The sequence below is a fragment of the Mus pahari genome, chromosome 13, assembly GCF_900095145.1.
Source record: "Mus pahari chromosome 13, PAHARI_EIJ_v1.1, whole genome shotgun sequence".
Lineage (NCBI taxonomy): Eukaryota > Metazoa > Chordata > Mammalia > Rodentia > Muridae > Mus > Mus pahari.
In genome coordinates this window covers 85,038,223-85,052,441 of record NC_034602.1, presented here as the reverse complement: position 1 = coordinate 85,052,441, position 14,219 = coordinate 85,038,223, and the positions used below count along the sequence as shown (strand labels likewise).

Below are 14,219 nucleotides of genomic sequence, written 5' to 3'. Positions count from 1 at the left end.
CCCCACCCCCACCCCCACCCCGACTTCCCTCAATGGACTGCAATCTGACCTATATGTAAGCCAAAACACCTTTTTGCAACTGATGTGGCATTTGGCCATTGTGCTTTATCACAACTTGAGAAACCCTAACTATCTCTAAAGCACATTTTTCATTCTAATGTTAGGGAGAAAAAGAGAGAACTTTATTACCATTAGAGGCAGGAAGATTCAAACTTAATTGTTGGGGGGAAGGGAGTAAACTAGAAAAAAAAAAAAAAAAAAAAAACCTGTGCTTTTGAAACTGACAGGATGCTTTCTAAAGAAATAGTGTTCTTCTCCGGAGAGTTTCGGATTTTTACATTTAAAAGGTTAGAGTTTCAAAAACGCATGGACTAGAGAAGAGACGGCATCTAGAAAAATAGTTTTGCAACAAAATAGATATATACAGAGGAAAAAACTGAAGAAGAAAATGGATGTCCTTCCCTTCTTGGATAAGAGAGATGCTGGAGTCTGAGGCAGGGGTTGGGGTGGGGCTCTCCTGTTTCCCATGGGTCTATCAGCATAGCTATGCTGCCTGTAGACCCATGCTGGTTTTGCAATCCTCTTTAAAGAAGCCACTCCTGACTCCAAGCTAGTCAAAGGCATGGAGATGCCATGGCTGCTGTGACCAGCTCTGGCACCTATCAGAACATTAAAATGTCTGAGCTGCGGTTTATTAATTGTGTAGTCATGGCTAATTGCTTGACATCCCCCGGCTTCACTTTCCTCCCTGTAAAGTGGAAAATGACGCTCATCTCCCTCCCATCATACTAAATGAAGTGACATTTGTTAAACCTGTAGCCAAGTGCTTTGCCAGGAATAAATGGTCAGTGAACGAAAATGGAGATATTCTTACCCACGGAAAATTTCCTTCATCCTCCAATGAGAGATTGGAATACATGTAAACACATAACCAGAAAGATTTAAAATTTGATCACTGGCCAACTTTACAGTTAAGTTTAGGGTACAATTAGGAAACCATACCTTCTCAAAGGCACACCGAGGGTTTTTGCAAACAACAGGTTTGCAGATCACAATATCACCATGGCAACGACAGTTCTGGCATGAATCAGGCTTCCAAATTGTAGCATCCTGCAAGGAATCAGAAGCTCTGAGTTAAAAAGACAAAAAAACAAACTGATCAGTCAAGGACTGCAACTCACAGAAGCAGCCCCATAGCCCCACGTCCGGAGCGATTAAAAAGGCAAAGGAAAGTCCCAAGCACACCACACGCAGGACATGCTGGGCACTGATTAAACCCGAGTGGCAGTAAGAGCCTGTAATCCATTTCACAACAGTCAGCCCACGTAGCCAGAGACAAGGGCATTCAGCAGAGAGCTGTCGATACCCAGAGTAAAAACTATTGATTGTCCTGAAACCTCAGGAGGACATGCGGCTTGAAGACTTGAAGTTCCTTTATGCTGCTAACTAGCAGAAACCATCCAAGCAGGTTGAAAAGAAGACAACATGTTGCCTACCACTAGACACCATCTGAAACCCAGGATTTACCACTAGATACTAAACGCATGGCCAGCTCTACTTGTTAGCATTTGCCTATTGCATATTTGAACATTCAGCAGTGGCAAGAGGATGTGAGGGAGCAGTTCAGTGTTTTAAGACAGATCCACCAACATACGCATTGGGTGGCTACTCTGCTTACTGTGCCGAAGAACAATGAATACTAATACGTAAGCCTAAATATGGATGGCACCCACACGCATCTCACCACTCTCTTTACTGTGAATACAGGGAATTAAGTAGATAGGAACTGATCATCTAGTGTTACTATTCAATGATTTGGAAAGGAAATATAATGGTCATGATAGCAGTGAATTTGGGCTTAGTTAAACAGCTCAGAAATGTCTTTATCATTCCTTGTCTTCTATCATGGTAGATCCATATCTCAATTGGGCTCATTTTAAAGTCCCTTTGGGTCCAACTCTCTCAGAGATAAGACAGAAATCTATTTCTGGTATTGAGAGGTGACTTTGATGGCTTTGCATGGAAGCAATGAGGACCGTGAATGACACAGGCTCCCAATCCATCTTCCTGCTCTACCTCAAAAATAGCCACACTCACTCGCTGGCTAATGTGCTCTAAGAGCACTGTCTGTGTGCTTCTCTGTGGCACCTCCTCAGCTCCAACAGAATAAAATACAGACCGTACATGGCCTTGCCCTATATTCAAAGACAAGCTGAATCTCACAGTCCCGGGTCAAGCCACAGGCTTCTCTGACATCTCTTACGTCTCATTTCCCTCCTGGAGTCCCTACTCTGCCTTGACTTCTCCAAAGCAAGTTCATGAAGCCTGAACTTGCCTCCATCTCAGGGGTAAATTGCTTTTGACCTTGACCCCTACCAGGGCACAGCTGCTCAACCATTCTTTGATCCCACTATGTCTATGGACACTCTCACAATTTATAGCATTTATTCAAGCTCTTTTTTTTTCTTTTTTCTTTTTCTTTTTTTGGTTTTTCAAGACAGAGTTTTCTATATAGCCCCGGCTGTCCTGGAACTCACTTTGTAGACCAGGCTGGCCTCGAACTTAGAAATCCCCCTGCCTCTGCCTCCCAAGTGCTGGGATTAAAGGCACGCGCCACCACCGCCCAGCTTTATTCAAGCTCTCGATAGTCTTGTTGGACCAGATTATAATCCTCCTTAAAACACTAATTCTCCTTAGCCTGCCATAGTAGAAATGCTTAAAGGAGTAGATATTACATCATGGGCCATTCCTTCCTAAACTTTCTCAGCTATATTCTCCTTCTCCATCCAATGGAAGCACTATTCAACATGTTAAGAGAAGTTTCTAGACCCTTGATAGTCACTAGAATCCAAGTATTGAAAGTTCAGCTTTGGGATGAAAAGACATTGTTGGATGGGAAAATTGGTATCTTGACTTGGCTAGGTTACAGTCCCCTCTTATTTGATCAAATAATAATTTGTGCTACTATGTCAGTATAGGTGGTCACAAATTTAAGTGTCTGTTTACTGGAGGATAGTACAAAAGATATACTTTTTCATTAGAGATCACTGTTAGAATTTTAAATTTTGATCTTTTCCTGAGATGAAAATGTTCAGTAAGATAATTCCTGGAGATGGTGGATATGGCAGAAGGTCACAGCTCCCAGGTTCAAGAACTAGTTTGCTGTAATTTCCAACTTATGCTTCCAATTTACTACCAGCCAGAATGCAACCCCATCAAAGCCAGAGGAGTGCACCTTCTTCTACAGATGAAATTAATGTGCGCCATCAGCTGGCTTTGAAGTAAGAGAAAACCTTCTATAGCATCAGTGGGTCACAATTAGTGGTTGGCCTTACTCCTGGAAACAGAAAGTTTGGCCTCAAGACTCTAACACGGAATTCCAAGTCTGCAGCCCATTAATGTTCTTGAAAAAATAAGGTTGGTAATTGCAAGTTATGAAAATTACAGCATTTAAATGCTTATGGTGGTAATGAAAAAACTGATTTAGATATAGAACTTTAAACTCACCAAGATAGGATAGAGGATACAATTATGAAAACTATTAGGTAAGAGTTACATTCTTAAATTCCCATCTGTTTGTATTTAGCAACTTTGGATAAAGTATTGTATCCTCAGTGTACACTGTGCCTTAGCAGCAGCTCATTCTAAACTAAGAGATGCTTAGGTAGATGATAAAAGCAAACTCCCAGACATCTATGGTTCTTGTGCAGTTTTGTTTATTCTGCCTTTATTTTTAAGATTATAATAGAATTACATTTTGCCCTTCCTTTCCTCCCTCCAAGGCCTCCCACATACCCCTCCTGCTTGCCTTCAAATTTATGACCTCTCCTTATATTAATTCTTATTGCATACATACATTATGTATATACAAATGTATATTCCTAAATATACCTTCCTTGGTCTGTCTACTGTTACCATATGTCTGACAATGGTGTCCATTTGGGCACTGGACAACCAACTGCTGTGTTCTACTCTAGAGAAGACTATGCAGGTGAAGGGTTTTGCAGTTGCTGCTCGGCTTTTTGTTTGTTTGGCTTCGTTTTTTTCTTTTCTTCTAGAATGTTCTTTATGAGCAGCTACTGGACAAAGACAAGGCATGTTCACAAGGCTCTGAAGCCAAATGCAGAAAATATTCTCTCAACATCTAGTCTCCTTTGTATCCAATGGTATAACAGCTCCCCACCCCCACCCCAAACACTTTAATGTGCAGTGTTCTCAACTTTTAGTGCATGAAGACCATGTTTCTGGGACTACCATGGAAGAGGTCTCAGAATAAGGGGTGATCTGGCACAGACTAACTCACTAAGACACCACAACTCACATGGACACAGGTAGAAGGCAATGAAATCTGTTCCTATATTCACGAACACATGGCCAGTGCTTCAGAGAACATGCTGGAAAATGTTTTTTGTTCCGTCATGTTAGAGAAATGCAATGTATCCATGGTTTATGTTTCTGCATTTCCCTCTGTTTACAGGTCAAGAAAAGGTGTCTAATTTTGATACAGTTTCTAATACAGTTCTAATACAGTTTCTAATACAATTTCTAAAGTGGAGGTTTTGAGAGGACCTAAGTGAGTAAGAAGCTCTGCCATACTAGCCTAAGCCATGATTCCTTTACATCAGTCTGTGAATGTCCATACCAGAAAGTAGCAGCTGCTTTGTGCTGAGTGGGTGGTCGAAATCAGAAGTGTTCAACTTGTGTGTTGTGACCTCTTTGGCAAGCCTCTATCTCCAAAAATATTTACATTATAATTCAAAAACAGTAGCAGAAAGTACAGTTATGGAGTAACAATGAAATAATATTACAATCGGGGGGTCACCACAGCACGAGGAGTTGTGTTAAAGGCTCGCAGCTTTAGGAAGGTTGAGAACCGCTGCTCTAAGCAGTCATCTGCCTTCCTTCCAGGAGAGGTTACAGTCTACAACAGACTCCAAGTTCTCCTGCACACTCAGCTATTTTCACAGTGACTCCAGGTCAAACAGTCCACAATGCCTATGTCAGAGAACTTAGCCGACTGAGTCTAAACAGGACTTTCGAAAGCACACTGTGATTTCACATTCTTTCACAAAACTTACATTAATCCAAGGGTGAAGCTAGGAAACCACCCTAGCTCCCCTACTTATCTTTCCAGCAGCGTTCAAACTTCCGGAAGGGAGAGCTCACGGACTATCTTCCTCTTTGCAGATCCTTTCACCCAGCCCCATTCTTGAACACTGGCTGAGGTAGTAAGCAAGCCTAAGTGACTGCTTGGCTTCATGAATTTATCCATCGTGATTCTGACCTTCTACTTGGTATGGGAGAGCTTCCAGAAACAACATTTAACACACTGCACTCCTGAGTCCCAATGGCGCTGGCTGTCATTTCACTGGTATCTAACCCTGTGTGAAGAAAATATTTCTTCATCTAAGCACTGGACCTGTCAAAGTACTTCCTTGTATTAATGTCCTCATGGACATAAATAATTTATGGGTAATTTTAAATAAAATAAGCCTTTCCCAAGACCAGGATAGATGACCATATATTTTTCAGGCCTAAAACTTTACGAATCAATTTCTATGGTCCCATAAAATTGTTTTATGAAGGTAGGGAGGCAGGAACCCCTCAACAGCTTCCAACTTTGGATAAAGCCATAAAATCCAAAGAAATAACATTGTAAAGAAACTTTTACAGGTTTTTTTTCCATGTTACTACTGCAATTACATCACTTTGTAATCCTTCCTTCAAATCGGGCACACTCTGCAAGAGAAGCATTCTTCAGCTTTTCACTAGATTACGGACTAGAGAGCTTTATTATGACAAACCTAAAAACCAGTGGAAGACATGTGTGCAAAGAGTGCCAGTGTTTGTAGTAATAGATGGATAAAACGTCCCTGTAGGTGACGCATCTCTAAGTATTTTAAAGTGATTTACTTTTAAAAATTGTTACTAGACTAAGGATACAGTTCAGGGGTAGAGCACTTGCTTAGCACCTGCAGAGCCCCAAGTTTGACTGAGGGGGGGAAGGACTCACACATAATTTATTTACTTGGCTAAGTAGTTATTGAACATTTGATTGGTGCTAAAAATATATAATGAATATATCTCCCCATTGGTTCTCAAATTTGGGAAGGCGAATTATTTAAAGCATTCTAAAGATCAGTATATCAACTGTCAACATAAATTTTCTCTCATATGACTGTTATAATAACCCACTTTAATTATTTATTAATTCATCTCATTTTTAAAATTCCCTTGACTTTTTAGACCCAAAATAAGACAGAAATGGGAATCAAGCTCTCTAAAAGCTTTGCTTTCGAATTACCAAACTGTACTTCGGAATGCGATTGTTTTGTTGTAAAACTAATGAACAAAGGAATTTGTTCCAGGGTATGAATGCTCAGTGATTTTCTTCTGTTGCTTCTTTATTTATTTCGTTTGCATATTCTATTTATTCAACAATCATGCAAGTTCACGTTCTTTTCTTTCTGCCAACCCTGGGTCCAAATAGATTCTGGACTGTGCAGTTGAATGAGGAGTGGGTGTTTGGACAAATCGCATACCGAATACGTGGCAGTGGATAATCCACGTAAACCTCCTAAGCTCTCTGCAAACCTTGCTGCGTTCAGTGAGTTTAAAAATTAACTGTACTCCCTGCATGCCCTTCAAAGCTGCTAAAGACGGGCAGCATTCAACTGGGGTTCACGTCTTCATTTCCAGAAGTTCATTTTCTTGGCAAGTCTGGTTTTCAGGAAAGATAATCCATAAAATGGGGGTTCTTTGACCCAGCTCCAGTTCGGGCACAGAAATAATGGTCCTTATTTGTCAAAGTACCATAAAGAAACGAATCAATAACTTTCATAAGGTTATTTTAGAGTTCAATTCCTCTCCCAAGTGCCCTTCCACAGACAGCTTAGATAAACAATGCCTTTTTCATTTGGTTTCATTTTAAAGTTCATGGAAAGCTCCTCACTCAGCCCCAAAGAGAAAGGAGAATAAGGCAGTTATTGTCAAGAAAAGATATTAGATCCTCCATTGCAAGGGGATAAATACAAGTTAATACTACAAAAAAGCAGAAAATGGTAAGCCACTCACTGTTTTAAACCTACTTCCAAGGTTCGCTCCAAATCATACCTGTTTACAAAGCATCTTGTTTTACACACCATGAACTCAAGCTCTCCCATTTCAGCATCCTGGGATGAAGGGCCTATTGCCCAGCTGTCCTAGACTGACAAAGTCAAAGCCAGTCATTGTAAGACTAAGCCAGCATGCAAAAACAACAGCAAGAAACGCAGAGGAAATGCTAGTTTCTGTGTGTAACTGAAAATATAGCCGTTCAAGAGACCCTGAAGAACATGGCCACTTAACATCGTGTTCATACACGGATGGCTTGTAACTGCATGGTACCCAGGATGGAGGCAGGGGTCAAAAAAGAAGGACAGAGAACAAGTGAACAAGTGGAGCCACTAGTCCCAGATCCCACACTCTGCTACTTCTCCTTACCACAATTTGTGGCCAAGGCATAGGACCTCAAATTTTCAAGTAAAGAAATAGGCTGTGGAAAGGATGTTTGGATGGCATGCATTGCAAGCAGGTTAGATCTGGGATTCAAGTTGTACTTCCCCTCTCCAATAGTATCAATAACAATGCAAAAAACAGTGTAAGTCACTCTTCACTTACACTCACTGACTTTTAGAGAACAACAAGAGGAGGCTCCTTGGGGTCCTGCTTCCTGCTTTCACAACAGATGAAGTGACCACGATGTACTAGAGACCTACTCTAATCCAACTTCAGCACAGACTCCAAGACATTAAAGACTACTTTTTCCTGCCTCCTTAACCAAGTAGACAGCCCTCTGCCTCCTGTTAACAGAGCCGACTCTTCCAAACAAGCAGACCAGTTGCCAGTTTTGTTTGACCCAAAAGAGGAAAAATAGAGGAATAAGGAACCCTCTCAGTACTCCCAGATATTGTACTCATTCTCAACACCTCTTAACATGGTTTGTTTTTTAAAATCATCTTCATTTTACAGATAGAGAAACTGAAGTTCAGAACGCTGAGTCACATTCCCTGAAAGAAGTTAGTCACCTGCATTTTAGCTAATAATATATGAACTTCATTCTAGATATCTTAAGCATGTTTTCTTAGGACACCACCCTGTCCACACGGCTTGGCGCACACCTGCATTGTACGCATTGCATGCAGGCTAGATTTGCTCTGGCTTGAGCAGCAGAGAAGACATGGTAGCGTAGGGAACGTCAGGTTCAAAAGCCTATTCAACAACTTCCCAGCGTGAGGAGTTTGGACACGTTTACATGTTTTTGTGGGTCGAGTTTTTTCCAGACTATAAATTAAAGATAAGACACACCCAGTTCATAGTAAGGATGAAGCAAGCTACTATTCTTTCTTGGCAGTGCGGCTTGTCCATTGGAAGCAGGTAACCAGCATTAGCTATGACTTAACTCACATGCCACAACCATCATCACTCGATCCCATTTGTTTTGTTTTGTTTTGTTTTTGGTTTGTTGTTGTTTTCAATGACACAGGGAAAGGTAGCCCTTAGCACTCTCAGCTGGCATTTCTAGTGCCCAATAGAAGGGGACATGAATTTCTTATGCCCTAGAGTTTGAACAGTATTCTATTATTAAGTTCTGTCATAATTGCTTCTGCAGCGCTAAGTATGAAAAAAAAAAAAAGGGTTATCTTTAAAATGCGGAATAAGATAAAATATCCAAATAATAAGCCCTCAGTCTAAATCCTCAAGCAAGTGAAGCCAGGCTTCTATCTACCGCCCTTCTGGTCCTTGCATGGAGGTTCCTCCATATCCGTTCTAGCACGAGCCTGATACACAACCAGAAAACACTGCAATGACAAAATAATTTTCATAAACTCCTGGAAATGCTAACCACAGGAAACAAATGTCTATTATGACTAGGAAGTCAGCCTCCTATTTCCTCTTCTATCCAGATGCTGGGAGATTCCACTACAGCTTAAGCTTGTAATTACTTTTTTTTTCTCTATCAACTCAGCGCCCAAAGACTTCATTTCATATTCCTACGGCAAACGTGGGGAGGGAGGGAAATTAAACATTCAAAATGTTTGCACACGAAATCAAACTACAGCTATACCATTATCTTCCATATTAAAATTATTTTTTTTTTGTCTTCCTTCTCTACTAGATTCTTATCGTTCACTTTATAATTAGGTTTTTAGTTGTCCCTCTCTCTTCCCAAGAGAAAAGAAAATTTCTTTCTATTCAGGCAGCTTTGTATCCCCACGGGGATAAGACACAGCAGGCACTTAATGTTTTTGAATGAGTTTGTGGGTGGATTGAAGGATGGATGGATGGATGGTTGTTCCTAAAAATACAGAATGGCTACTTGGTGATGCAGTTGCTAAAAAGCCAAACCTACAGACAATGGTACTTCATTCCCTTTTGCTGTCCTTTAGAAGTCATTTTCCTTCTGTACTGTTTGAGATCTCACCTTCTAATCTGATGTCTCAGTTATGACCTTTGCTTTAGAAGAGCCCCTCCATCTCTGACGGAATGCCAAGCTGTTATGTTCCAGCATGCCACAGCCCTATGATATTGTCTGAAGCACATCTGTGACTCCTCAGTCCCCGGCTTTTCCTCTAGCTAGCCCACTGCAGCAAACCCAGCTAAACTGAATACCCAGTGAATCTACATTCTCATTCAGTTAGGCCACTAACAACCCACTAAGTCTGTCTCCAGGACTGGCAGGTGCCCTGAATCATGGGTTTCCTCACAATAACCTCTTCTCACCTCCAAGTAAAACAAGACTCCTGAACAGGTGCCATGCTACCCTGAGATATTTTAAAATTTGTTTGGATACAGAACAGTTGTGGTAGAGATGACACTCAGTGAACATGATCATAAATTTTAGATGTCATGTAATAAGCAAGACATTTACTTCCAAAAAAAAAATCGCCTTAATACATGATTCCAAATGTCCCACAATGCATTTGTGTGAGTGAAAAACGACCTGATAACTATCTGACGTCATATCATAATTCAGTTTCATTTGTATACACAAATACAAGTTACTTACTAAATAGTAAGAATCTGAATTAGCCAGAATGTAGCTATCATTTAGCCAAGGAAAACTTGTAGTCTAAGCTGTTTAGAAATTCATGAAAATGATTAAAGATGATATTCTATGTCTATTTCATTGTATTACTAGAATCTAGAACCATAATTTTCAAATGAAGAGGTTTTTTATTTTATTTATAAATTGTGTGTGTGTGTATGTGTGTGTGTGCATGCATACACACACATGTGAATGCAAGTACACATAGCACCCAGAAGAGAAATAGAACCCCTTAGAGATAGAGTTACAGGTGGGTGTAAGTAAATTCTTTTGAATTAAATGTCTTGCTTAGTACATGACACCTAAAATTTATGACATGGGTGCTAGGAAGAGTATGTGATCTTAACCCCTGGGGCATCTCTCCATACGCCTATAAACATAACTAAATGGAATTTTTAGAATACAAAAATTCAAACAAAAGAATAATTTTGTTTAGTGAAATACTAAAGACAAATGAGAATATGAATCAAAAGGAAATAGCCACACTACAAAGAACAAAAAGCACAGCTGCGCAGCAAGAGCACGGGAAGCTCATGGAGCATGCTACAACATTTATCATATGGGCAATCCAAAGACATGAAAACAGACTGTAGCAGAAAATGAAGAAATATGGCAAAGAATTTTCTAAAACTGAAAGGCATAAATTTAAAACAAAAGGTGCTATGACTAATAAGCAGACAGAAATGAACAATTTGTATTTTATGAGAGTAAAAAAACCACACTTTCAAAACCAAGAGCAAAGAAAAAAAATTAAGATTTATAAAGGCAAAGAGATTGTCATCAGAAAAACTAAAAACTAATGTCACAAAAATGGTGAAAATTGTAAGATAAACTTTTAATAAATAAAACACACCAGAAGCATAACCTTAATTTTTTAATATTTTATATTTATTTGCTGTGTGTGTGTGTGTGTGTGTACTTATATGTATGGGCACACATGTACCCAAATGTACATGTGAAAGTCAAAGGACAATATTGGGGTATCAGTTCTCTTGGTCCCACAGATCAAACTCAGGTAATCAGGATGATACCTTTATCCACTGAGCAATCTCATCTGACCTAAGGAAAAATTTTATACCCAACAAAAATATCTTTCAGAGCCACTGTGAAATAAAGACATCTTCCATGAGCAAAACCTCTGAGACATTGTTCCTTGCAACCCCAAACTGGAAAAAAAAAATCACTAATGCAAATTCTTCAAGAAAGAGAAATGACTACAGATGAAAGCAGTAAACTAGGGAGGAATTTCAATTGATGCAAGTCACATACATGCATAGCTCTAATGGGTGATGACTACATAAAACAAAACCAAGTGGACGTCTTGTGGGATTAAGAATATGTCTAATAATATACCACATAAAAATCTTGAGACATTCATCAGGAAAAGGCAAATTAAATGAATTAGTTAGATAACACATTAAAACCCTTTAGCATAACACCTGGCACTCACCTGCAGAACAGAGGCCCCTCCAGGCAATCCTCACATCTGTCTGCACAGTCCAAGTGTATTCCTCATCCCTGTGACCTGCTTCTCAGAGAGCCACAGACCCTTGCAAAGATCATGTACAGCACCACAGCACACACTCCTTTAGTGTCCATTTCACTGTGGAATTCATCAATAATATATCATATGAGGTATGATGGTGCAGATTCTGCCACCGCATGTAGGACAATGTAAGTGCCTGTACTATGTATTCCTACTGACTAACCTGACATGGTTTATCTCAAAGTATTGTTCAACTGTCTGTTGATTCATAAAATAAAGCTGGAAAGGGAAGGAGGAAGGCTGTCAGGGCAAAACATAGAGTGATCATCAACTTTATCAACCAGCTAATCACATGCTCTGACTCTCCTTTTTTTTCCACTAAGCTCCTCAACTATTTCCAGACAAGTAAACCTTCCCACAAAAGTAACTAGTTTACAGAACGGGCTTCTGTTCTGCATCAGCTACTCACTCAAGAACACCCTGGCACCAACCACAATTGGCATGTGAGCTTCACTCCCAGGAACTTGCCTCCCCTACACACACCAACCCCATTATATACCAAGAGGAAATTAACTGCCAGTTCTCATGAGAATGACATATTGACTAAGCAACCCACTCCCACGGTCAGCAAAATACAGACTGGTTATTATCCAACAACACAGGAATGCATGGCTGAGTTTGCTGCACGCCTCCCTGCTTGTCAGGAAGCCACCCCAGTGAGGCAGGTATCCAGCATCTCTCAGAAGGATCCTCCAAGGCCTCCGTGGTTAAATCCAGAGCTAGAACCCAGAGCAACTGCACTTCTGGTACAATTACTGGCATTATCCCCTTCCCTGCCAAGAGAGGAGACTTGGCAGCTGAATAGCGCAGCTTTCATCTTACATTTCTCCTTCAATTAGCTGACAGTACCAGTCAATTGGGGGAATGGAACAAAATGCAGAGGAAGTAGAAAGGCCTCTGTGTGGTTTGCAGAGCCATGCCTTCTGAACAAGGATGAGATGAAAGGCTCTGAAAAGCAAATTAGGGATCCCAGGGCAACCAAAGGACAGGCAGCAGAAAGTCCACAGGTGCCCCATGTGCTGTGACCAGTGCAATGAGATATTTAAGCTCAATGCCCATCCCACCTCCTGTTTGTTTTACAAATGACCAGAGAATCAAATTGCGGCCCCTGAACTTGCTCACTGAAGAGTCTAGCTGGGGCTTATTAACTTCACACAGCATAAGCATGAAAATGCAAACAGTCCCCTGAGAACCTACAGCTTCTCCCACACTGCCTTGCGGTTAACACTCACAGAGTAGTTAAGTTATGCTAAGTCCCAGAGTGTTAAGGATTTGGTTGTTTGTTTGTTTGTTTGTTTTAAGTGTGTGGGGGGGAGGAGGTGATAATGAGTTTCCAGAGGGACCACAGTGTCTGTGATATAAAATGCACACAAGTCAAATGAATAGGTGAGAGACCACAGCGGGCAACAGGAGCCTGGTAACTGAATGACCTAACCATTAGAGTCACTGACTAAGGTCACCATCCTAGACGGATTCTTCAAGAGGGTTCCGATGGATTCCACTGACATCTTCAAGTTCTGACTTAGAAATTCTAGTAAGTCTCTCAGAGCTAAGCAAAATGAACCAGTGCCCAAAGGCCCGGGAGAGTTCATACTGAACCCCAACAAGGCTCTACCTCAGCTCTGCTCACCCATGCTCCTTCAGAACTTACAGAAGGCTAAACACAACCGCTCTATAGTCTTGGAAAGTCTTACATGGCTATACTATGGACGAGCCAAAGACAGCCATTATCTAATTCCCTTAGATAATGGAATCAAAGACAAAACATTTGTTTCCTGGGTTTCACCCAAAACATATGAGTTCAGTCTTTATCCCTGGATTCCATGATTGACAACTAATATGAGCTAAAGGGGTTCTGTGGACCTTGTGCTAAAGCTGACTGTCAAATGAAAGGAAGAAGAAACCTCCCTTTGCAAGGCAGGGTTTGTCATTCTTCATAGCTCACTTCAAAGCTCTCTGAGTATTATTATATAAGATTGCACATAAATATATAGAGAATATAGAAAATATTATTCCCTGGCACTACACTGATCAACACATACTTGACAATTTAACAAGGGTACCTCTCTTTGGGTTAGAAGAGAGTGAGCCATGCAGTATAATAACTGAACTGAGGCCCTGCAAGAATGACTGTATATTAAAACAAACAAACAAACAGCATTTGGGAAATGATGGTCTCTCCAAGACATACTAAAATGTTTACTTCTGAGCTAACTGATACCTCATAAACACAGTAAATAGCACCTTATTTATCTGTTCTGCATAAATACAGAACACATGCAAATTTTCAAAGTTCCTAATGCATATTCAAAGAAACCCTCAGGTAATTCCACTTCTACTATCAATTAATCAGTCCAGAGGGTGTTTAACATTGGGTGAGATTTGTGTATATATTTAGAGTAAGCAAAGTAGTCAGAAAGAGCAGGAAAGAAACTACAGAGAACTATTGAAGGCAAAACATACAAATACACACAGTCCTGGAATAAATCTTCATATGCTGATTCCATTGAAGGAAGAATGGAGGGACAGGGAGGGGAGGGGAAGGGAGGGGGAGAGGGAGGGGAAAAGAGGGAGAGGATGGACATA

General features: G+C 40.5%; 1 protein-coding gene across 3 annotated transcripts in view; it reads right to left on the bottom strand.

The window, feature by feature from the left end:
• Fras1 (Fraser extracellular matrix complex subunit 1) overlaps positions 1 to 14,219 on the bottom strand; it is a 405,350-nt gene that overhangs the window by 252,741 nt on the left and 138,390 nt on the right. For all 3 annotated transcript variants that reach the window (XM_021210427.2, XM_029545004.1, XM_029545005.1), the window contains exon 3: positions 1,003 to 1,110. In XM_021210427.2, the coding sequence (XP_021066086.1) occupies positions 1,003 to 1,110 (108 nt within the window). The remainder of the gene's footprint in view (positions 1 to 1,002; positions 1,111 to 14,219) is intronic.